The sequence below is a fragment of the Seriola aureovittata genome, chromosome 15, assembly GCF_021018895.1.
Source record: "Seriola aureovittata isolate HTS-2021-v1 ecotype China chromosome 15, ASM2101889v1, whole genome shotgun sequence".
NCBI classification, from domain to species: domain Eukaryota; kingdom Metazoa; phylum Chordata; class Actinopteri; order Carangiformes; family Carangidae; genus Seriola; species Seriola aureovittata.
The window spans coordinates 432501-457500 of record NC_079378.1 but is presented as its reverse complement, the minus strand read 5'-3'; the positions used below and the strand labels follow the sequence as shown (position 1 = coordinate 457500).

General features: G+C 47.4%; 7 protein-coding genes across 8 annotated transcripts in view; 3 read left to right on the top strand and 4 right to left on the bottom strand.

The window, feature by feature from the left end:
* LOC130182524 (histone H3) overlaps positions 1–1165 on the bottom strand; it is a 1316-nt gene extending 151 nt beyond the window's left edge. The window contains exon 1 of the mRNA XM_056397522.1: positions 1–1165. This exon is cut by the window's left edge and continues 151 nt beyond it. Coding sequence (XP_056253497.1) covers positions 1–407 — 407 coding nt within the window. The 5' untranslated portion in view covers positions 408–1165.
* Positions 1166–1537: 372 nt separating this feature from the next.
* LOC130182534 (histone H2B 1/2-like) lies at positions 1538–6308 on the bottom strand. The gene is made up of 2 exons (XM_056397532.1): positions 2240–6308; positions 1538–2012 (listed from the first exon to the last, which is right to left on the bottom strand). Exon 1 carries the CDS (start codon positions 4179–4181, stop codon positions 3810–3812), a length of 372 nt encoding a protein of 123 aa, XP_056253507.1. The 5' UTR covers positions 4182–6308; the 3' UTR covers positions 1538–2012; positions 2240–3809.
* Positions 6309–12868: 6560 nt separating this feature from the next.
* Positions 12869–14113, top strand: LOC130182487 (histone H1-like). The gene has a single exon (XM_056397475.1). The coding sequence runs from the start codon at positions 12974–12976 to the stop codon at positions 14111–14113; it is 1140 nt and encodes a 379-aa protein (XP_056253450.1). The 5' UTR covers positions 12869–12973.
* Positions 14114–15336: 1223 nt separating this feature from the next.
* On the top strand, positions 15337–15970 carry LOC130182525 (histone H3). The gene has a single exon (XM_056397523.1). It carries the CDS (start codon positions 15366–15368, stop codon positions 15774–15776), a length of 411 nt encoding a protein of 136 aa, XP_056253498.1. The 5' UTR covers positions 15337–15365; the 3' UTR covers positions 15777–15970.
* Positions 15971–16142: 172 nt separating this feature from the next.
* On the bottom strand, positions 16143–16936 carry LOC130182528 (late histone H2A.L3). The gene has a single exon (XM_056397526.1). It carries the CDS (start codon positions 16934–16936, stop codon positions 16553–16555), a length of 384 nt encoding a protein of 127 aa, XP_056253501.1. The 3' UTR covers positions 16143–16552.
* A 510-nt stretch (positions 16937–17446) lies between these two features.
* LOC130182515 (hepatitis A virus cellular receptor 1 homolog) lies at positions 17447–20602 on the top strand. Its single transcript, XM_056397510.1, has 5 exons — positions 17447–17582; positions 17661–17999; positions 18790–18917; positions 19017–19104; positions 20164–20602. The coding sequence occupies exons 1-5, from the start codon at positions 17549–17551 to the stop codon at positions 20244–20246; spliced, it is 672 nt and encodes a 223-aa protein (XP_056253485.1). The 5' UTR covers positions 17447–17548; the 3' UTR covers positions 20247–20602.
* Positions 20603–21673: 1071 nt separating this feature from the next.
* LOC130182523 (cysteine-rich and transmembrane domain-containing protein 1-like) overlaps positions 21674–25000 on the bottom strand; it is a 6948-nt gene continuing 3621 nt past the window's right edge. The window contains exon 5 of one of the 2 annotated variants that reach the window (XM_056397521.1): positions 21674–22212. In XM_056397521.1, coding sequence (XP_056253496.1) covers positions 22088–22212 — 125 coding nt within the window. In that variant the 3' untranslated portion in view covers positions 21674–22087. Of the gene's footprint in view, positions 22213–23269; positions 23886–25000 lie in introns of those variants that run through there. The other variant, XM_056397520.1, reaches the window with a different exon arrangement.

Genomic DNA, 25000 nt, shown 5'->3' with positions numbered 1-25000 from the left:
GCCCTCTCCCCGCGGATGCGGCGGGCCAGCTGGATGTCTTTGGGCATGATGGTGACCCTCTTGGCGTGGATGGCGCACAGGTTGGTGTCCTCGAACAGGCCGACCAGGTAAGCCTCGCTGGCCTCCTGCAGAGCCATGACGGCGGAGCTCTGGAAGCGCAGGTCGGTCTTGAAGTCCTGAGCGATCTCCCGGACCAGGCGCTGGAAGGGCAGCTTGCGGATCAGCAGCTCGGTGGACTTCTGGTACCGGCGGATCTCTCTCAGAGCCACGGTACCGGGCCTGTAACGGTGAGGCTTCTTCACTCCGCCGGTGGCCGGGGCGCTCTTACGGGCGGCTTTGGTCGCCAGCTGCTTCCTGGGAGCTTTCCCGCCGGTGGACTTCCGGGCGGTCTGCTTGGTTCTGGCCATTGTAGGAGTCGGTGAGTGAACAGCGGCACAAGGAGTGCTGTGTGGCGGCCAGCCGCGCCTTTATCCAGCCGCTGCCGGAGCGAGCTCGGCGCTCATTGGTCCAGGAGGGAGCAGCTCAGCTGCTATTGGACGACAACGGTTTAAAGTCCACCAATCACGTGCAGCGGCTTCTACCGGCCGCTGAAGAGGAGAAGAAGAAGAAAAGAGTCTGAAACAACCAGGTTCACTAGATGTTTTTATCATCTCAACTAACCCTCATTAAATATTCACACGATCACAACTAGTTCTAATTCATATTTAATGATCACTTTGATTTGAAATCAGATTTAAATCAGATTCATGAGTTTTATTTGTCCAAGAAAAACACTGTTATTAATTGAATATCGATCAAGTTTATGATCAAGATGTTTAATCGGACTCAGCTGCAGTTTATTAGGAACATGTGACTCCAAGTGACTGACTCCTGTAATGAGGCAGTCCTGAGGAGCAGAAGGTCAGAGGTCACTGTCATTGGTTGGATTATTGATCCTGATGATGATCAGAGGGGTTGTCATGGTCAGCCTGGAGGAAGTGTTTCATTCACTTCCTGCTGCAGGAACATGAAGCTCAGCATCATCATCTTCATCACTGATCAACCTGTTTTCACCTCTGACCTTTGACCCACTGAAGCTGTTTCACTCAGTCGGAGCTCTGACGCTTTTTACAGGTAAGTTTGAAAAAGTCAAGTTCAAACTTCACATTTCATGTGATTTAAAACAGTTCAGTGTTTAAACTTTCATCAGCTGCTTTTAGTTTAAATCTCATTCTACAATTTTCTCCTCGTTTCATTCGTGACGTTTGAACACGTGGAAACAGAAATCAAACTGCTGCACTTTAACTTCTGTCATTTATAGAATATTTAAATATTATTTATTCATGAACGATGTGGATAAAGTGCGTCAGCTGACAGTTCCCGCACTAAATCCTCCGCCGTCTTCACCTGTTCATCCCTGTGGCATTTTAATCAATAATCAACCGATACAGCTGAAATAAATAATTGATGATGAATGTAGAAGAATATAAATAAATGTAAACTGTAACGGAGACACTAAAGAAAGATTGATAATGAGTCTGTTTGTGCAGGTGAGTGGACTGACTGTCAGCAGGTGTCGTTACCTCAGTCGGAGTTAATGTGAAAAAGATTCTCAAATTGAGGAAAGCTTATTAATTTTTTTGTTTGTTTATTAAACCAATTGATTAGTTGAATTTATGTTTTTGGATTAAGAATTTAGCATTTAGAACTATTTAGTTAATTAAATATTCAAGGGCTCATCATTTCCAATCCAATCCACTTTATTTATAAAGCACAATTTAAATAAACACAAAGGTTCCCAAAGTGCTGTACATTTAAATAGACACAGTGAAAGACAGAATCATTAAAAACACAATAAAACATGTACAAAATGGCTAAATTATCTGTGCACATAAAATCAACCTAAGCAGTGTTAAAAGCTAATGTGCAGTGGCAGCTCCTTCCACAGCTTCGGGGCGGCAACAGAGAAAGCTCGGGTCCCTCCGAGCTTCAGCCTGGTTTTGGGAACCTTCAGGAGCGGCTGGTCAGCTGACCTGAGAGAGCGGCTGGTCAGCTGACCTGAGAGAGCGGCTGGTCAGCTGACCTGAGAGAGCGGCCGGTCAGCTGACCTGAGAGAGCGGCCGGTCAGCTGACCTGAGAGAGAGCGGCCGGTCAGCTGACCTGAGAGAGCGGCCGGTCAGCTGACCTGAGAGAGCGGCCGGTCAGCTGACCTGAGAGAGCGGCCGGTCAGCTGACCTGAGAGAGCGGCCGGTCAGCTGACCTGAGAGAGCGGCCGGTCAGCTGACCTGAGAGAGCGGCCGGTCAGCTGACCTGAGAGAGCGGCTTGTGCTCGGGGGGCAGAAGCTCAGAGAGGTACATTGGGGCAAGACCATTTAAGGCTTTAAAAGCAAATAAAAGAATTTTAAAATGAATTCTATTCTAATCGGTGTAATGTGCTCGAACTTCCTTGTGCCGGTTACATTCTGTACTAGCTGCAGACGTGCAATTGTATTATTCTAGTAACAAATATAATATATATATAAGTTATAAAGTATATATTATAATAAAGTTCATAGTTTTAAAAAAGTGAGATGAGCGAGAGTAGATGAGAAATAGTTTTACAAGTTTACAGAGGGACAGTGAACGTGTCGACACGTGATCCATCTGCGCTCAAACATCCTCATTTCAACTGGTCTTTAAAGAGCCAGTGAAACAGCCAATCACAGGCTGTGGAAGTCACACTGACCTTTAACCTGCTGACAGTGACAATGATTCATCGTTAACAACCTTCAGATGTTAAAAACTACCAGCAGGCCTCACTCTGAACCGCCACACTGCAACATGTTGTAATGTCCAACTGTCACTGAACGCATCTAAACCACCATTCAACCGCAACACTGGAGTGAACGCACTCACAGTGAACGCAACTCAACCACCTGACTGTCACGTGTCAACAACATCTCAGCTCTGAACTAGTTCTGGTCTGACTGAAGGAACGTGTTCTCCACAGGAGCTCAGCCAATCAGATCATCAGATCACTGATCCAGTCAAACTATCGATCCTCAGTGAAGTGAGGCTATCAGACAATGTATTACCAGGTACAGGTGTGACACCTGTCTTACAGCACTGAGATCAAACCACAGTAACACCACCTGAGACTAAATACACTCAGATATACATGTGACACTGACATCAATCAATATCTGGATCAATAACTTCACCGATTCACAGCGGCTGACCTCCCGCACCTGTCCAGGTAAGTCTGACGTCACTCTACACCTCTCCTCGTTACTATAGTGGACAGTATCTCAGCCTGTCACTTGGAAGACCGGGGTTCGATTCCCCGACTAGACGAATCGAGTCCCGTCTTCACACGTTAAATTACCCAGGGTGCAACGTGAGCAATCAGTGACGGCAGGTAACTACAACCAACCTGTCTGACAATGGTCGTATCACACCTGTAGAGGTTCAGCACTGCCATGGACTGTAGAACCGAACCTGATCTGGGTCCTGCAGGATCCTTGTCTACGCTCAAACCCAGGTGATAGTCCGACCCCGTTCATGACCGCATGGACCATGACGTCACCTGAAGCTGCCTGAACGTCAAACAGCTGATGTTCAGATCGGGAGACATTTAACCTTTAAACAGCTTGATTAAAATAACATCAGACTCGTCAAGTTCAGTCTTCTTCTGTGGTATTATCTGTAACAGTCAGGGAGACTCTGGGGGAAAGACTGGGCAGGAAGTGAGCTCTCAGCCTGGTGTGTGGCCCTGAAAAGGGCCTTTATGTGGTCGGAACCAGCAGCTCTTACTTAGATCCGGTTCCTCGGAGCCGGTTCCTCGGAGCCGGTTACTTGGAGCTGGTGTACTTGGTGACGGCCTTGGTGCCCTCAGACACGGCGTGTTTGGCCAGCTCCCCGGGCAGCAGGAGGCGGACGGCGGTCTGGATCTCCCTGGAGGTGATGGTGGAGCGCTTGTTGTACTGAGCCAGGCGGGAAGACTCTCCGGCGATGCGCTCGAAGATGTCGCTGACGAAGGAGTTCATGATGCTCATGGCCTTGGAGGAGATGCCGGTGTCGGGGTGGACCTGCTTCAGCACCTTGTACACGTAGATGGCGTAGCTCTCCTTCCTGGTCTTCCTCTTCTTCTTGCCGGTCTTAGACACGGACTTGGAGACGGCTTTCTTGGAGCCCTTCTTCGGTGCTTTCACTGGGTCAGGCATGTTTCCTTAGTCTGTTTCCTGAGGTGAGTGACGTGGCACCGGCAGAGCTCGGGCTTTACTTCCGCCTCATGCTAATGTCAGTGTGCTGTTGCTCGCTCAGGATTGGTGGAGCTGCATCAACAAAGGACCCGCCCACAGTCGATGCAGCGTCTGAAGGACACCTGAGGAAAATCTTGATCATGTGTGGAGTTTCAAAATCTGTGTATTGTTTTAGATTTTTGTGTGTAAGCAATCGTAAAAACCTGTAATATTGATCCTGTATTAATATTGATCCTGAGCTGATAGATACAAAGAGTTACTGCTGATCTGAAGCGATTTCCTCACAGAACCTTCTCTGATAAAAATATTCATTCATCATGTTTCTCATGTTCTGACTGTGAATGAAACTAAACATGTGACAGACATCAACATGTCCAGATGTGTTTGATTGAAATATTAGAAAGTAACAAGTTATTTATTCATTTATTATGAGTGAAACAGAGAATCTCATTTCAGCAGCTGAGAATACTGACGAGAAATCAGCTCTGGATTAATGACATGACCAATGATTCAAGACTAATTACAACATTTAATTACAACATTTAATTAAAACATCAAGAATAAAAAATAAAAACATTCTCATCTTATTTTCACTTGTGTTTCCTTTCCTAGCAGCTTCCTTATTTCCTCTCCTTCCTCCTTGTTTCCTCAGCAGTCAAACACTGCAGGACTAAAGTATTTCTACTGTGTAGTACTCCTGAAGGTTGTGTACTCTGCAGGACTAAAGTATTTCTACTGTGTAGTGCTACTGAAGGTTGTGTACCAGTGGCGGCTGGTCAATAGGGGGCGCTAGGGCGCCGCCCTCCCTGTTGGAAAGTGATTTTTAAATGTTTTTATTTATTTTTATTTTTCCCAAAATAATCGTTTAAAATAAATGATTACTGCTTATTTTACAAATAAATGTGTTTTGAATGATAAAGAACGAGCCATATATATAATATAAACCATTATTTACGGGGTAATTTGTGTCCACGGTCATTTGCCCTCTCTCCTGGGGCGCTAGAAAAGTTGCCCCAGCACTGCAGCAGCTCAGCCAATGGTGGACTGTTGCTGAGACAAAAAAACACATAGCAACGGGTAATTTAGCCAATTAGCGTCATCGAATTTGTTAAGCTTGGGGCGCTGAAAATATCGCCTTGGGGCCTGTAAGTATCCTAGCAACCAGAAACAAGTGTGGGAAATCGAGACGGCGTCGTAAAGTAGACAAGAACAAGAACACGCAGAGCTTCAGCTACCCGTAAGTTCTGTAAAATCACTCTTTAAACCACTTCGAAAGGAGAACTTTAGGGGGAAAACTTTGTTAAAGAACTTGGAGCTGAGAAGCCGGGTCTGAATTTAACACAGCAGACAGGAGAAAGGTAAAACTCACCAGAGGAGCTTCTCTCTGAACCGGTATGACATGAAGGCTTGGCTAACTCGATGTTGTTTTGCAAATGCAGTATTCTGCTTCCCGTGTTTACTTTTTAAAATGCCGGGGGCAGATATTACATGGACTGTAACAGGAGTTAGAGACCTAAAACATTTATCAGCGGATTTAAAAACATGAATGCTCGAAGGTGCACATGAACAACGCCGTCAAGCTAGCCGTGCTAGGCAGGACTAGCAGAGCTGCGCAGCTGGATGAAGGACACAGGATCGCGGTCAGAAAACACAATGAAGAGCTGGACCGAGGATCGAGTGTGTGAAATTCTGTGGAGCTTTTGAGCTGGCATTGCGAGACCGCGATGAGACAGCATCGTCCGACAACCCCGGCATTTTTCGGGGATTAGTCGACCTTGTGGGCTCGCTGGACGGTGTAGTAGAGGAGCACCTGAAGACCGCCACTGTGGTTAAAGGCCTCAAAGACAGTTCAGAACCAACTTTTGGACTGTCTGCTGACGGTTCTTCCAGATTCTGGAGGATATAAAAAGGGCAGATTATCTGGCTGTTCAGGCAGATGAAACAACAGACACTGCCACTCATTGTCAGCTGGTGCTTGTGCTACTCCCTCACTCCCTCACTCCCTCACTCACTCACTCACTCCCTCACCCCCTCACTCACACATACACTCACTCACTCACTCACTCACTCACTCACTCACTCACTCACTCACACATACACTCACTCACTCACTCACTCACTCACCCCCTCACTCACTCACTCACCCCCTCACTCACTCCCTCACTCACTCCCTCACCCCCTCACTCACATACACTCACTCACTCACTCACTCACTCCCTCACTCACTCACTCACTCACTCACTCACTCACTCACTCCCTCACTCACTCACTCACCCCCTCACTCACTCACTCACTCACTCACTCACTCACTCCCTCACTCACTCACTCACTCACTCACTCACTCACTCACTCACTCACTCCCTCACTCACTCACTCACTCACTCACTCCCTCACTCACACACTCACTCACTCACTCCCTCACCCCCTCACTCACTCACTCACTCCCTCACTCCCTCACTCACTCACTCACTCCCTCACTCACTCACTCACTCACCACTCACTCACTCACTCACTCACTCACTCCCTCACCCCCTCACTCACTCACTCACTCCCTCACTCACTCACTCACTCACCCCCTCACTCACACATACACTCACACAGACACACACACTTTTTCTGTGTATAGTTAACTTTAATCACCATCCACCTGTAAATATTATAATATACCATTATATTGTAATTTTGTTCTATGAATATTCACTAATGTATTTAATCCAATTGCTACATTTTATGTTCCTATGACACAGTTTTTCTTTGTATATAGTTATTTTTAAACATCATCCAACTGTAAATGTCTCTCAAGAACTTTAATTTTGTATTAAGAGTAATCACTAATATACATCTCATATCATTGTCATTATCTGTCAAACTGTTGATTTCTAAAGGGCAATTAAATGATTAGTGTTTATCCCTAAAACAATGGTATCTTTTGGTTTGGGTTCTTTTATTGGGATAGTTACTGAAAGCTTCTGGCACGTACAGCCCCACCTAGAATATTTTTCACCAGCCGCCACTGTTGTGTACTCTGCAGGACTGTAGTATTTCTACTGTGTAATACTCCTGAAGGTTGTGTACTTTCTGCAGGACTGTAGTATTTCTACTGTATAGTACTACTGAAGGTTGTGTACTCTGCAGGACTGTAGTATTTCTACTGTATAGTACTACTGAAGGTTGTGTACTCTCTGCAGGACTGTAGTATTTCTACTGTGTAGTACTCCTGAAGGTTGTGTACTCTGAAGGACTGTAGTATTTCTACTGTGTAATACTCCTGAAGGTTGTGTACTCTGCAGGACTGTAGTATTTCTACTGTGTAATACTCCTGAAGGTTGTGTACTTTCTGCAGGACTGCAGTATTTCTACTGTATAGTACTCCTGAAGGTTGTCCTCAGGACTGGGTGCAGGTGAGTGTGTTGTCCAGCAGGTGTCTCTGTCTCATCACAGACTGACGATCAGCTGATCAGCTGATCACTGGTCTGATTCAATCTTCTGAATTTGCTGTGAAACAACAGAAACAGTGAGAATCTTGATGAAGTGACGAGTTCGTATCAGGACGTTAGAAACACTGTCCACAGACAAACTGTCCATCATCTGACACAGTCACAGACTCGGAGACAGACAGAGGGAGGGACATGAGGACTGGCTGTGACTTCCTGTGCAGAGTCAGAGGAACACCTGGCAGGTGAAGACAGAAGGAAGGAAGAGGAACAACAGAGAAAGTGAAACATCATCATGTGTCAGTGTTAAACTCTCTGATATTAACATCAGGCTCAGACTTCCTGTGTTGGTTACAGGTTTTGTCTCATTGGCTCTGGATGTGAAATCTGACTCCACCCAATTCACAGCTACTATAAAACCCCTGAACCAGGACTGCGCTCGCCATTTCAGGTGGCGACTGGAGACGAGAGGGATATTGAGTTATGGCACAATTAGTTTTCTTCAACATGGCGCTCACTTTCAGCCTCATCACTTGGTATCAGCTTCAGATAACTGTCAACGACTTTGAGGTGGTTGTGTCGTGGCTGGATTTGCTTCTGCTTTTCATGAAGGAGGAATACACTCATCATGGCCTAGTTTCCACTTTGCTCAGGTGTGTTTCGGTCCGTGGCAGAACACCTTGGCAGTGGGTGTCTTTGGGCATCATGTGGGTTCGTAGGTTTCTTGTAGATGAGAGTACTGCGACTGACACCGATGAGGAACAGGAAGGGAACCTCACCCATGTAATCATCATGTAAGTAAATGATTTCTGTCCTTCATGGTTCGACCCGCGGCCGACGAGAAGCAGCTGCTGGGACGGAGAAGTGAAGCCGACATGACAAAAGCTCCAGTTCCTCAAATGACCCCTTGACTAGTTTCCTCCTTCATGAAAACTGTACAGGGATGAGTTTTTATATGAGTCACCCATTTAAACTTTATCAAGTATAAATTACTTGATATATTAATTGTGCATGATTTATTGTAAAGCTTTTTTGCCGTTATTATAGTTACAGTGAGAGAGAGACAGGTGTCGGATTAGTAAGTTCAGGACCTGAACGCAGACAAGGTGAGAAAACAAACAGGTTGACCAGGCCGTCGACTGGAAACCATGACAAGCTGGTGTCCACCGGAAGACGATAAAAACACGCCTAGCTTGAGTCTGCCACCCCAGCGGCGAGACACAAAGCGGCGGTGTATGGCAGGCCGCAGGGAGCCCTGTTGCTGGAACAGCTGATGCATCAGCTCGGTGCGTCGTCGTCGTCGTCTCCCGCTTATCCGGGTCGCGGGGGCAGCAGCCTCAGCAAACAGGTCCAGACGGCCCTCTCCCCAGCCTCTTCCACCAGCTCCTCCGGGAGAATCCCGAGGCGTTCCGAGGCCAGCCGAGAGATATAATCCCTCCAGCGTGTCCCTGGTCGGCCCCGAGGCCTCCTCCCGGTGGGACATGCCCGAAACACCTCCCCGGGGAGGCGTCCAGGAGGCATCCTCACCAGATGCCCGAACCACCTCAACTGGCTCCTCTCGACACGGAGGAGCAGCGGCTCTACTCCCAGTCCCTCCCGGATGACCGAGCTCCTCACCCTGTCTCTAAGGCTTAGCCCGGCTACATTTTGGCCGCTTGTATTCGCAATCTCGTTCTTCCGGTCATTACCCAAAGCTCATGACCATAGGTGAGGATCGGAACGTAGATCGACCGGAAAATTGAGAGCTTCGCCTTCCGGCTTAGCTCCCTCTTCCCCACAACGGACCGATTCAGCGCCCACATCACTGCTGACGCCGCCCCAATCCGCCTGTCGATCTCCCGCTCCATCCTACCCTCACTCGTGAACAAGATCCCGAGATACCTAAACTCCTCCACCTGAGGCAAAGCCTCCCCCCCGACCCGGAGCGGGCCATCCACCCGTTTCCGGCTGAGAACCATGGCCTCAGACTTGGAGGTGCTGATCTTCATCCCAGCCGTTTCACACTCGGCCGCGAACCGCCCCAGCGAGAGCTGAAGGTCGGCGCTCGATGAAGCTAAGAGGACCACATCATCCGCAAAAAGCAGAAACGAGATCCTCCTGCCACCGAACCCAAACCCCTCCACCAGTGGCAGCTGGCCAATAGGGGGCGCTAGGGCGCCGCCCTCCCTGATGGAAAGTGATTTTATTTATTTTTATTTTTTCAAAAATAATTGTATAAAATAAATGATTACTGCTTATTTTACAAATAAATGTGTTTTGAATGATAAAGAACGAGCCATATATATAATATAAACCATTATTTACGGGGTAATTTGTGTCCACGGTCATTTGCCCTCTCTCCTGGGGCGCTAGAAAAGTTGCCCCAGCACTGCAGCAGCTCAGCCAATGGTAGACTGTTGCTGAGACAAAAAAACACATAGCAACGGGTAATTTAGCCAATTAGCGTCATCGAATTTGTTAAGCTTGGGGCGCTGAAAATATCGCCTTGGGGCCTGTAAGTATCCTAGCAACCAGAAACAAGTGTGGGAAATCGAGACGGCGTCGTAAAGTAGACAAGAACAAGAACACGCAGAGCTTCAGCTACCCGTAAGTTCTGTAAAATCACTCTTTAAACCACTTCGAAAGGAGAACTTTAGGGGGAAAACTTTGTTAAAGAACTTGGAGCTGAGAAGCCGGGTCTGAATTTAACACAGCAGACAGGAGAAAGGTAAAACTCACCAGAGGAGCTTCTCTCTGAACCGGTATGACATGAAGGCTTGGCTAACTCGATGTTGTTTTGCAAATGCAGTATTCTGCTTCCCGTGTTTACTTTTTAAAATGCCGGGGGCAGATATTACATGGACTGTAACAGGAGTCAGAGACCTAAAACATTGCTTGTGCTACAGAGGAGACAAAGTTCATGTACGAGTAAGAGCACTCCCTCCCTCACTCCCTCACTCACTCCCTCACTCACACATACACTCACACAGACACACACACTTTTTCTGTGTATAGTTAACTTTAATCACCATCCACCTGTAAACATTATAATATACCATTATATTATAATTTTGTATTAAGAGTAATAACTAATATACATCTCATATCACTGTCATTATCTGTCAAACTGTTGATTTCTAAAGGGCAATTAAATGATTATTGTTTATCCCTAAAACAATGGTATCTTTTGGTTTGGGTTCTTTTATTGGGATAGTTACTGAAAGTTTCTGGCACCTACAGCCCCACCTAGAATATTTTTCACCAGCTGCCACTGCCCTCCACCACCCGGCTGCACCTAGAAATTCTGTCCACAAACTGTTCAGGTACAAACTAATTCAACCATTTATTTATCAGTTACTAACGTTTATAAACACCTCATCATTTATTCATGAGTTCCTACAGGCTGCTGTTACAGGTAGAACGGTAGGAACTCAGTCAGATTAAGGAGCATTAAGCATGAGATTATAAATCCTTCATAAGGGAAGTTTCACTGGGACCTGGAAGAATCTGATTCACTGTTTTGAAACTTGGAACTGAAGCTGAAAGAGTCAGAACTCTGAACGTCTCACTTCTGTCAAAATGAAACTGAAGCCACGACCTGAACCCTGTTACACAAGCACACACACACTGATGACGTAACACACACTGCACACCCGAGTGTGTGTTTCATATTCGTCACACAGCTCGTCCTGTCAGAACAGGTTTCAGGCGGCACCACCTGAGCCGTGGAAACCCCCTCCAGCAACACTGGGGACTTCCAGCGAAGAGTCCCATCCACTGCCACTTCCTGTCGCACCATTTAATGAGACGTTCAGACTGAATCCGGTTGATTCTTGATTGTTTCTGGTGTAAAACAGACGCTTCCTCAGTGTTGGAGCAGGGACACGATGATCAGACGCAGAGAAACAATGTTCACATCAACATGAGGAAACAAGTGAACAGAGGCAGTTTGGATGGAGACTGGTCAGACTGGAGGAAACTGGTTGTACTGGGAGTCTGGACTCATGAGCTCAGTGTTTCTAACGTCCTGATACGAGCTCGTCACTTCATCATGATTCTCACTGTTTCTGTTGTTTCACTGCAAATTCAGAAGATTGAATCAGACCAGTGATCAGCTGATCAGCTGATCATCAGTCTGTGATGAGACAGAGACACCTGCTGGACAACACACTCACCTGCACCCAGTCCTGAGGACAACCTTCAGGAGTACTACACAGTAGAAATACTGCAGAAAGTACACAACCTTCAGGAGTACTACACAGTAAAAATACTGCAGTCCTGCAGAAAGTACACAACCTTCAGTAGTACTACACAGTAGAAATACTACAGTCCTGCAGAGAGTACACAACCTTCAGTAGTACTACACAGTAGAAATACTACAGTCCTGCAGAGAGTACACAACCTTCAGTAGTACTACACAGTAGAAATACTACAGTCCTGCAGAGTACACAACCTTCAGTAGTACTACACAGTAGAAATACTACAGTCCTGCAGAGTACACAACCTTCAGGAGTACTACACAGTAGAAATACTACAGTCCTGCAGAGAGTACACAACCTTCGGTAGTACTACACAGTAGAAATACTACAGTCCTGCAGAGTACACAACCTTCGGTAGTACTACACAGTAGAAATACTACAGTCCTGCAGAGTACACAACCTTCAGTAGTACTACACAGTAGAAATACTACAGTCCTGCAGAGTACACAACCTTCAGGAGTACTACACAGTAGAAATACTACAGTCCTGCAGAGTACACAACCTTCAGGAGTACTACACAGTAGAAATACTACAGTCCTGCAGAGAGTACACAACCTTCAGGAGTACTACACAGTAAAAATACTACAGTCCTGCAGAGAGTACACAACCTTCGGTAGTACTACACAGTAGAAATACTACAGTCCTGCAGAGAGTACACAACCTTCGGTAGTACTACACAGTAGAAATACTACAGTCCTGCAGAGTACACAACCTTCAGGAGTACTACACAGTAGAAATACTGCAGAAAGTACACAACCTTCAGTAGTACTACACAGTAGAAATACTACAGTCCTGCAGAGTACACAACCTTCAGTAGTACTACACAGTAGAAATACTACAGTCCTGCAGAGTACACAACCTTCAGTAGTACTACACAGTAGAAATACTACAGTCCTGCAGAGTACACAACCTTCAGGAGTATTACACAGTAGAAATACTACAGTCCTGCAGGTGGAGCGTCTCACTCAGAGGAAGCTCCTCAGATCCGGGTCACCTGAGTGACGCAGTGAGGTGTGTGTGACGGAGCAGATCCACACAGACCGGGTCCTGACCCCAGGTCCCTGCCGCCGTCAGCGCCTCCATGTTGAAGCTGCACGCGGAGGGTCTGAGGCGGGAGTCTGTGTGTTTACCGCCACAGAGAAGCTCCGTCAGTGCAGCTGAACGAAGCTCCAGCTGCAGAGCTCCGAGCCTCAGTCCGTCCCCACATGTCTCTGCCTCCTGCCCCGCCGCTGTCTCCGCTGCTCCTCGGCCCTTGAGTCGCTTTATGAGCCGGAAAGTGAAGAAAAGCGGCAGCGAGTTGGAGACAGTGAGAGTGTGTCAGAGAGGTCTGAAGCCTCCTGCAGTGAAACCACAGAGTCCTCGTGTCCACACAGGAGCTGCGAGGGACGGGGACACACTGTCCTCCGCGCGGCCACCGCACCTGTGTCCGCACACCTTTATTTACAGGCTGTTTAACGGACAAAACGTGGAGGAGAAAACACAAGTGGCGCCACGTTTGAGCGGCCGAGCGCCTTCACTCTCCACGGTTCTCATGGCCGTTATAAGTCCCGCCTCCTGCTCCGAGCCCGGACACCTTCAGAGAGACACCGCGCACCGAGACACACACATGGCGGAAGAAGCTCCAGCAGCCGCCCCGGCTAAAGCCCCGGCCAAAGCCCCGAAGAAGAAGAGCGCTCCCCGGCCCAAGAAGGAGGGACCCAGCCTCCCGAAGCTGATCGTCAGCGCCGTGGCCGAGTCCAAGGAGCGCAAGGGGATGTCGCTGGCGGCGCTCAAGAAAGCTCTGGCCGCCAGAGGCGTCGACGTCACCAAGACCAACAAGCGCGTCAACACCGCCGTCACCAAGCTGGTCACCAAAGGCACCCTGGTCCAGACCAAAGGCACCGGGGCTTCCGGCTCCTTCAAGCTCGCAAAGTCCGAGCCCAAAGCCGCCAAACCGGCCAAGGCGGTGCTGAAGAAGAAGCCCGCCGTCAAAGCCAAGAAGCCCGCGGCCAAGAAAGCTCCGGCAAAGAAACCCGCAGCGGCCAAGAAGGCGGCGGTCAAGAAGTCCCCGAAGAAAGCTCCGGCCAAGAAGCCCGCCAAGAAGCTGCCCAAGAAGAGCCCCAAGAAGAGCCCCAAGAAGAGCCCCAAGAAGGCGGCCGTCAAGAAGCCAAAGGCCGCCAAGAAGCCCGCGGCCAAGAAAGCTCCGGCAAAGAAACCCGCAGCCAAGAAGGCCAAGAAGTGAAGTGGACCCGACCCGAACCGGATCAACCAAAGGCTCTTTTAAGAGCCACCACAGACTCTGCAGAGCAGCTCCTCTGTTTCCATGGTGATCATTACATCATCACATCAAGCCGCAGGCTCACATGACACCTGCTGACAGTCAGTCCACTCACCTGCACAAACAGACTCATTATCAAACTTTCTTTAGTGACTCCGTTACAGTTTACATTTATTTATATTCTTCTACATTTATCATCAATTATTTATTTCAGCTGTATTGGTTGATTATTGATTAAAATGCCACAGGGATGAACAGGTGAAGACGGCGGAGGATTTAGTGCGGGAACTGTCAGCTGACTCACTTTATCCACATCGTGCATGAATATATAATATTTAAATATTCTATAAATGACAGAAGTTAAAGTGCAGCAGTTTGATTTCTGTTTCAAACGTCACGAATGAAACGAGGAGAAAATGTTCAAATGAGATTTAAACTAAAAGCAGCTGATGAAAGTTTAAACACTGAACTGTTTTAAATCACATGAAATGTGAAGTTTGAACTTGACTTTTTCAAACTTACCTGTAAAAAGCGTCAGAGCTCCGACTGAGTGAAACAGCTTCAGTGGGTCAAAGGTCAGAGGTGAAAACAGGTTGATCAGTGATGAAGATGATGATGCTGAGCTTCATGTTCCTGCAGCAGGAAGTGAATGAAACACTTCCTCCAGGCTGACCATGACAACCCCTCTGATCATCATCAGGATCAATAATCCAACCAATGACAGTGACCTCTGACCTTCTGCTCCTCAGGACTGCCTCATTACAGGAGTCAGTCACTTGGAGTCACATGTTCCTAATAAACTGCAGCTGAGTCCGATTAAACATCTTGATCATAAACTTGATCAATATTCAATTAATAACAGTGTTTTTCTTTGACAAATGAAAGTCATGAATCTGATTTAAATCAAAGTGATCATTAAATATGAATTAGAACTAGTTGTGATCGTGTGAATATTTAATGAGGGTTAGTTGAGATGATAAAAACATCTAGTGAACCTGGTTGTTTCAGACTCTTTTCTTCTTCTTCTCCTCTTTAGCAGCCGGTAGAAGCCGCTGCACGTGATTGGTGGACTTTAAACCGTTGTCGTCCAATAGCAGCTGAGCTGCTCCCTCCTGGACCAATGAGCGCCGAGCTCGCTCCGGCAGCGGCTGGATAAAGGCGCGGCTGGCCGTCACACAGCACTCCTTGTGCCGCTGTTCACTCACCGACTCCTACAATGGCCAGAACCAAGCAGACCGCCCGGAAGTCCACCGGCGGGAAAGCTCCCAGGAAGCAGCTGGCGACCAAAGCCGCCCGTAAGAGCGCCCCGGCCACCGGCGGAGTGAAGAAGCCTCACCGTTACAGGCCCGGTACCGTGGCTCTGAGAGAGATCCGCCGGTACCAGAAGTCCACCGAGCTGCTGATCCGCAAGCTGCCCTTCCAGCGCCTGGTCCGGGAGATCGCTCAGGACTTCAAGACCGACCTGCGCTTCCAGAGCTCCGCCGTCATGGCTCTGCAGGAGGCCAGCGAGGCTTACCTGGTCGGCCTGTTCGAGGACACCAACCTGTGCGCCATCCACGCCAAGAGGGTCACCATCATGCCCAAAGACATCCAGCTGGCCCGCCGCATCCGCGGGGAGAGGGCTTAGAGCCTGAGCCCGACCCGGGACCAGCTCCCCCACACAACGGCTCTTTTAAGAGCCACAAACACAGTCTGAGAGACAATACCCTGTCTGTCTGTCTGTCTGTCTGTCTGTCTGTCTGTCTGTCTGTCTGTCTGTCTGTCTGTCTGTCTGTCTGTCTGTCTGTCTGTCTGTCTGTCTGTCTGTCTGTCTGTCTGTCTGCTCTGTCTGCTCTGTCTTGTCTGTCTGCTCTGTCTGCTCTGTCTGTCTGTCTGCTCTGTCTGCTCTGTCTGTCTGTCTGTCTGTCTGCTCTGTCTGCTCTGTCTTGTCTGTCTGCTCTGTCTGCTCTGTCTGTCTGTCTGCTCTGTCTGCTCTGTCTGCTCAGTGTGTCTGTCTGCTCAGTGTAAAGACAGTAATGTCAGGTGTGTTTAACATGAAGCTCTGAACCAATAATAATAATAATATGTGATCAGAGCGACACCTGCTGGTCACAATATATAAATATATATCGATAGACTAATGGAGCTCGTTAGTGACAGTATGTATTGATGAAGGTGTGAGAGCAGCGGTCTGTAGTGAGGAGGCTGATTCATGAGTCACGTGTGTTTTGTCCCGGTTTCTAAACACAGGTGAAGCAGGTAAATGTCCTGAATGTAAAGTGTGAGGAGACAAAGGGACAGATGAGGGACATGAGTTGTTATAATGAGATGAGGAGGAGAGGAGCTGCTCTTCAGTGTGGTGAGTGTGTGGCTCTGAAAAGAGCCGTTGTGTTGTGTTGTGTTGTGTTGTGCAGGTACTTCCGGTTACTTCTTGGCGGGCTTCTCGGTCTTCTTGGGCAGCAGCACCGCCTGGATGTTGGGCAGCACGCCTCCCTGAGCGATGGTGACTCCGCCGAGCAGCTTGTTGAGCTCCTCGTCGTTGCGGACAGCCAGCTGCAGGTGGCGGGGGATGATGCGGGTCTTCTTGTTGTCGCGGGCTGCGTTTCCCGCCAGCTCCAGGATCTCAGCGGTCAGGTACTCGAGCACCGCCGCCAGGTAGACGGGAGCTCCGGCACCGACACGCTGCGCATAGTTGCCCTTCCTCAGCAGCCTGTGGACACGGCCGACGGGGAACTGAAGCCCGGCCCGGGAGGAGCGGCTCTTCGCCTTAGCTCTGGCCTTCCCGGCACCCTTACCGCGTCCAGACATGTTTCCTGTTCAGAGAGTCGTTACACTCAGAGAGTGACGCTCACACTGAGACAGCGTGTTCATATACAGACCCAGCTGCTCGCTGATTGGTCAGACTGAGCGTAACCACCGCCGTCCAATCACAACACAGTTCCTCTTCTTCTTCTTCTTACTCTGCCACTTCTTTAACCAGCCTATCAGGAGCATTACCGCCCCCTCGTGCTCCGGAGTGGATCACAGATTAAATCCTCTTCTCCAGTGAAACGTCATTTTCAGTAACGAATAGAAATGTTTGACATGACGAACCACAGTGTGTTTCCCGCCTCTGATTATCAGCCCCGCCCTGATGTGTGAACATGATGCTGCTCGTTCTCCTCTCTCTGTTCTGTAACTTCAGTTTCCACTTTGTTGCTATGGAGACCTGAGTGTCGACTGATGGAGGGGCTTGACTGTGTGTGTGTGTGTGTGTGTGTGTGTCAGGGTTGATGTTCCTGTTGCAGTGACCTCAGACACAGGAAGCAGCTGACCTCACGCTGTTGGCAGGAAGTCATGAGCCGACTTGAAAGAAGCAGAGAGGATCTGACACTCAGCTGGTTCTTTGTGCAGTGTGTGAGTGCTGGCTGACTGTTGACCATGACTGTGACGCTGCTGCTCGTTCTCCTCACAGGTAAACGGTTGACAGGTGAGCTGATTCAGATCCATCATATACACGCTGTGATGTCTGACCTGTGTCCTGTCTCCACAGTCGCTCACAGTGACGGCAGGGAGGTCGAAGGTCGAGCAGGTGAGAGCGTCACTCTGACATGTAAATATGACGCTAAGAAAAATGGCCGACTGTCAGCTTGCTGGAATCGAGGAGATTTACCACTCTGCGGCTGCAACAACCAGATCATCAGCACAGATGGACAAACGGTGACCAGAGTTTCCAGCAGGTATCAGTTACTGGGACGACTGGATGAAGGAGACGTTTCCATGACGATCCTGAACCTCACAGAGACAGATGCTGGACGATATGGATGCAAAGTGGAGATACCTGGGTTGTTCAATGATGAAAAACATCACTTTGATCTGACTGTTGACTCAGGTGAGACGTTCTTTAAGTTTGTGAAGGATATTTTGCCAAGATGTGACAGATCACAGATCTATAATCTCCAGATCTATAATCTCCAGATCTGTAATCTCCAGATCTGTAATCTCCAGATCTATAATCTCCAGATCTGTAATCTCCAGATCTGTAATCTCCAGATCTATAATCTCCAGATCTATAATCTCCAGATCTATAATCTCCAGATCTGTAATCTCCAGATCTATAATCTCTTGATCTGTAATCTCCAGATCTGTAATCTCCAGATCTGTAATCTCCAGATCTGTAATCTCCAGATCTATAATCTCCAGATCTGTAATCTCCAGATCTATAATCTCCAGATCTATAATCTCCAGATCTATAATCTCCAGATCTGTAATCTCCAGATCTATAATCTCTTGATCTGTAATCTCCAGATCTGTAATCTCCAGATCTATAATCTCCAGATCTATAATCAGTAGATCTATAATCTGATGTAAATACAGTGTTCACAGCAGATTCATCTAAAGAGATCACTGCTACAGGAAACTGTCAGCTGAGTTTAAACATCAGTCTGAGACATTAAAGCTGTCGCTCTGAGAATCTGACGACAGGAAGTCAAGTGACCCCACTTCCTGTAGAGAACAACCACAGCTGCTGTTTTCACACGTCAAACTTCAGATGTATTTCTGAAGCAGAACTGTCTCTGATAGATTTTGGAGGATGGGAAATAATAATAAATTATAACAATAATATGTTTAATTCAAACATTTGCAGTTTAATTTTTGAAATCCTGTCATCTGTTTGACAGCTCCCATCACAACAACCATCACAGGACAGAGAGGAAGTGATGTCACCACATGTAGAGGAAGTGATGTCACCACATGGAGAGGAAGTGATGTCACACCCACAGAGTCCACGGTGATGCTGGACCAGGAGGTGAGGTGGAGTCAGGGCTTTAAAATATAAAACTCACTGTAACTGTAATAAGTGTAAACACAGACTGTCCACCTGCTGAACTCACCTGTACCTGTGCAGGTAAACAGTCTGCAGATGTTTGTTGGAAACACAGTGAGATTGTCCTTCATCATCTTCATCGCTGCACTGCTGCTGACTGCTGCTTACAGTCAGTACACACACTCACACACACACACACTCACACACACACACATACTCACACACACACACACTCACACACACACACACTCACACACACACACACACACACACACACACACTCATACTCACACACACACACACTCACACACACACACACTCATACTCACACACACACACTCATACTCACACACACACTCATACTCACACACACACACTCATACTCACACGCACACACACTCATACTCACACACACACACTCACACACACACACACTCACACACACACACACTCATACTCACACACACACACTCACACTCATACTCATACACACACACTCACACACACACACACTCATACTCACACACACACTCATACTCACACACACACACTCATACTCACACACACACTCACACACACACACACTCATACTCACACACACACACTCACACTCATACTCATACACACACACTCACACACACACACACTCATACTCACACACACACTCATACTCACACACACACTCATACTCACACACACACTCACACACACACTCACACACACACACACTCATACTCACACCACACACACACACACACACACTCACACACACTCACACTCATACTCACACACACACACACACTCACACACACACACACACACACACACACTCACACACACACACACACACACACACTCACACACTCACACACACACACACACACACACACACACACACACACACACTCACACACACACACACACACACACACACACTCACACACACTCACACTCATACTCACACACACACACACACTCACACACACACACACACACACACACACTCACACACACACACACACACACACACACACACTCACACACACACACACACACACACACACACACTCACACACTCACACACACACACACTCATACTCACACACACACACTCACACTCATACTCACACACACACACACACTCACACACACACACACACACACACACTCACACACACACACACACACACACACACTCACACACTGTATTTATCTTCCATGTGTGCAGGTGTGTGGAGATCGAACCAGAGACCAGAGACTGACAGGAGGCTGGACCAATCAGAGGAGGAGGAGGAGGTCACCTCTGTGTAGACACACAGAACAGATATAAATATTATATATAATTATTATATATAATTATTATCAGGCTCAATGTGGAGGTCCAATCTGTGGAGAAAGATGTTTAGTTTATTGATCACTGATTATCAGAAAGTGTGTGAGTCTCGTCATGATTGAATATATGATATTAGATCACAGCAGTGAAGAAACATTAATATAGTTTAATTATATTTCTCATAATGTTCAATTCTAGTTTTTTAATTTACATAAAGTTTCAATCATCTGTAATAAAGTCTTAATTCTCTAAAGTTTAGATTCCACAGTAATAAATTCAGATTTATAAAAAAGTGTTGAGATTGTTTTTGAGCATCTGAACAAAAACTGGTGAACGTTTCCAGCTCAGATCGTTTTATTAAACGACTTTTAAATGTTCCACAAACTTTAATTTACTTCTTGTTCCTGAAAAAATCTGTTTAAAAATGTCCCAAACAGACGGAAACTCATTTCTTATTGTCAGAAAAAACAAATGTGTCAGAGGGAGGAGCTAAGAAGACCGTCACATGACCGTCACATGACCGTTACATGACCGTCACATGACCGTCACATGGCCGTCACATGACCGTCACATGACCGTCACGTGACCCTGACCCACTGTAGAGTCACAAGCTGTGTCTCAGTTCAGGGTCTGATCCTTCAGGAGACAGACTAGACTGTCTCATCTCAGACGTCCTCCTTCTCCTGGCTCCAACGTATCCCATGATTCATTGCTCTCTGTTAATGACAGTGACTACTCGGACAGAGTCTGAAGATCACTCTGTTAAATGTCATGTTGTGTTTCAGCTCAGTTCAACGGTTCAACTGTTAAAACCAAGAGACTGAAAACAAAAAGTTACTGTGGGAAGAGTTTCATGTTGTCAAGGTTTAGTTTTTATTCCTCCTCACCGGCGCCAGTCGGAGCGGCCATTTTGTTTTCAGGTTGTCTCGTTTTCGTGCACACGATATGTCAGAAACACCTTGATGGAACTTCTTTAAATTTGGTACAAACATTCACTTGGACTCGAGAACGGACTGATTAAACTTTTGGGGTCAAAGTTCAAAGGTCAACCTCAGAAAACCTGGTTTTGGCCTTGTGAACAGTATCTCAGTAAGATTGAGGAAATTTATTCAAATTTTTTAAAACGGTTCACCTGGACTCACCTGGACTCACCTGGACGAACTGACCTCACAAAACAGGAAGTAACCTGAAACTGGTCTGAGTGGAGGCGGAGCTGATTCTAGTTCTCTGTTATAATCTGAACTGATTGGTTCATGAATCCCTCAGATGGTCACATGACATGATGCGGTAAAACACAGCTCTTCTTCTGGTGTTTTTTGGTGGTTGGGTGCGTCGCCGCCTCCTGCTGGTGACTGAATGAACGACGCTCATGATCATTAGAAACAGAAACATTCAGTCGAATGTGTTCATTGATCGACGCTCATTTTTATTTAATGCGTTCATGCACAACACTGACAGAGGGGGCGGAGCTTAAAGAGACAGTGCTCAGGGATCAGGTCACATGATGAAATCAGCTTCATCCTATTTCAACATATTTCTTGTGTTTTGAACCTTTTTATTTTAATGGTGGATGTTTGGACACTGGACTAAAGATGGCGTCCAATCAGTGTGATGTAAAGTTCTCAGCTGACCACAGACTTTACATCATGATGACATCACAAATATGAAACAGACTTTTCAACATCGAATGCCACTAGTCACCACTCGGGGCATCAGCAGTCCACACATCCAGGATGCTAATAATCAGTCTCCCAGCATTGGTGTCGTGGCGCTGGCCCCGCTGCATGATGGGGGACTCGGAGAATACGTAGGTCAGAGGTCAGCAGAGGTGAGACGTCAACATTTCCCAGAGGCAGCAGCAGCACAGAGCAGCTGAGCAGGCGGCCAGACACGAGTTCTCAGCTCCGCCCCCACCACCTCCATCCTGCTGGTCCACCATGAACACTGAGAGAGACAGGGGGGGGGGGGGTCATCAACATCTTTACATCCATCATACTGTTTGTATTCAGACAGTCAGAGCCGCCATTTTGTTTTCATGTTGTCTCAGTGTCATGGACACGATATCTCAGAATCACCTCGACAGAACTTGAACTCAACGACCAGCTGATTTGTGGCTAAAGGTCAAAGGTCAAGGTCACGGTGACCTCACAAAATGCAGCTTTGTCCTTGTGAATGTGAATCAGTGAAGTGCAGTGAGAAAAAACCCAGAGGGAACATGTGACCCCTCCCCCGGCCCCGTGTCTAATGAAAGAAGAAGACACCCCCACAGGTGACAAAGAAAGTCCAGGAAACTTTATGTTAATGAGGTATGACGCAGTTCGGCAGGAACCAATCAGAAAGTTGAAGTGCTCCGCTCCAGAGAACACTAGAGAACACGACCTGTGAACACAGCCTGTAGCAAATCAGTCAGTAATGTAGCTAATTTAAAACAAACACTTCCTGTTTACACACAGTCAATACTGCAGTTGTAAACTGACAGAACTTGGTAGATGCGACCAATGAGGAAACTGCAACACAGTCACCTGGCATTCAGCTGACCAATGCTGGAACTATGATCACTCAGTCAGTCAGGTTAGCGATTATAGGGCTGCTCCTGACTCCGCCCCTAATCTCCAGCTAATCCAAAAAAGGTCAAAGAGGTGGAGCAAACATACACTCCCCCACCTGTCACTCAAATAGGCCACGCCCCCAATCCTGCATAACTGTAGTCCTTAATAAAATGTGAGGTGAGTTATATAAACAGGTGAGTTATATAAACAGGTATCATGAAGGAGGAAATTAGCTCTAGAGACCAAAACAGTTTTTGTACCAGGCTGTAAACATGTTTATTTCTGCTGTAAAGTTGGACATTTTAACATGGGAGTCTATGGGGACTGACTCACTGTTGGAGCCAGACTCTAGTGGTCGTTAGAGGAACTGCAGCTGCTGGTTCTGCATGTTGAAGCTTTATTTCTCTGGCTGAGGGCTTGAAGCTAACAGGATTAGCCTAGCTCTGCCTGTCTGGAGATGTCGGCCATGTTTTAATGTGTTTGTTCTTAAAGCAGCAGATTCACCTTCATCGGGGAAATCAAGTTTTTTATTGAGCTCATCATCACAACGGTGACAGAACCATGACATCACACACGTGTACATACAAACATGAAGCAGTGACAGTGGGGGGGGGGGGGGGGCACTGAGCGGCCCCTCTGGGGGCATATTAGCTAACATTTATTGTTGGAAAGTTTAAGACAAAACAACCACACACACACGTCTTCTGGAGGTCTGGGGGTCTTGCTCCTCTCTGGGGGGGGGGCTGTCGTCTCATGGTCCGTCCATGTTGAACGTCCCCCTGCTCTAGTCCAGTCAGGACCTGAACCTCCACATTATAAAACAGGCTTTGATCCCAGATGAAAACATTTTGCCTGATTAGTTTTTTTCTCAGAATCTGTTTCTGCGTAGTGACCGGTGTCGTCACGGCGGCCCCGCGGCATGCTGGGAGACTCAGTGGAGGTCGAGGTCGGGGACAGAGGAGCAGTGAGACATCATGTCCCAGAGACAGCAGCAGCACAGAGCAGCCGAACAGGCGGCAAGACACGAGTCGTCATTTCCGCCCTGATCCTGCTGCTCCACCACGAACACTGAGAGAGGGAGCGCCGCCAAAGCTTCATTCAGCAGGTTCTTTTCATTTTACAATTTTATTATTATTACTATTGATTTTATATGTGAAATGAGGAGATTGTTATGTTTTTAACTTAAAGTGAATATGACACCGTTCACTCTTACAGAAAAAAAAACACATGAATTTCATGTGTAAAACTCACGTGTGAACGTGTGAACATGGTTGTGGAACATTGTTGTGGAACGTGTGGAACGTGTGAACGTGTGAACGTGTGAATGTGTTGAACGTGTGGAACGTGTGGAACGTGGTTGTGGAACGTGTGAACGTGTGGAACGTGTGAACGTGTGGAACGTGGTTGTGGAACGTGTGAACGTGTGGAACGTGTGAACGTGTGAACGTGTGAAACGTGTGGAACGTGTGGAACGTGTGAACGTGTGAACGTGTGAACGTGTTAAACGTGTGAACGTGTTAAACGTGTGGAACGTGGTTGTGGAACGTGTGGAACGTGGGGAACGTGTGAACGTGTGAAACGTGGTTGTGGAACGTTTGAACGTGTGGAACGTGTGGAACATGTGAACGTGTGGAACGTGTGAACGTGTGGAACGTGTGGAACATGTGGAACGTGGTTGTGGAACGTGTGGAACGTGTGAACGTGTGGAACGTGTGGAACATGTGGAACATTGTTGTGGAACGTGTGGAACGTGTGAACGTGTGAACGTGTTAAACGTGTGGAACGTGTGGAACGTGGTTGTGGAACGTGGTTGTGGAACGTGTGAACGTGTGGAACGTGTGGAACGTGTGGAACGTGGTTGTGGAACGTGTGAACGTGTGAACGTGTGAACGTGTGAACGTGTGAACGTGTGGAACGTGTGGAACGTGTGGAACGTGTGAACGTGTGAACGTGTGAACGTGTTAAACGTGTGAACGTGTTAAACGTGTGGAACGTGTGGAACGTGGTTGTGGAACGTGTGGAACGTGGGGAACGTGTGAACGTGTGAAACGTGGTTGTGGAACGTTTGAACGTGTGGAACGTGTGGAACATGTGAACGTGTGGAACGTGTGAACGTGTGGAACGTGTGGAACATGTGGAACGTGGTTGTGGAACGTGTGGAACGTGTGAACGTGTGGAACGTG

Coding starts and splice junctions, on each gene's coding strand:
- LOC130182534 (XM_056397532.1), bottom strand. CDS start 4,181: ATGCCTGACCCAGTGAAAGCACCGAAGAAGGGCTCCAAGAAAGCCGTC.
- LOC130182487 (XM_056397475.1), top strand. CDS start 12,974: ATGTTGAAGCTGCACGCGGAGGGTCTGAGGCGGGAGTCTGTGTGTTTA.
- LOC130182525 (XM_056397523.1), top strand. CDS start 15,366: ATGGCCAGAACCAAGCAGACCGCCCGGAAGTCCACCGGCGGGAAAGCT.
- LOC130182528 (XM_056397526.1), bottom strand. CDS start 16,936: ATGTCTGGACGCGGTAAGGGTGCCGGGAAGGCCAGAGCTAAGGCGAAG.
- LOC130182515 (XM_056397510.1), top strand. CDS start 17,549: ATGACTGTGACGCTGCTGCTCGTTCTCCTCACAG. Junction 17,583..17,660: donor GCTGCTCGTTCTCCTCACAG/GTAAACGGTTGA, acceptor CTGTCTCCACAG/TCGCTCACAGTGACGGCAGG. Junction 19,105..20,163: donor GCTGCTGACTGCTGCTTACA/GTCAGTACACAC, acceptor CCATGTGTGCAG/GTGTGTGGAGATCGAACCAG.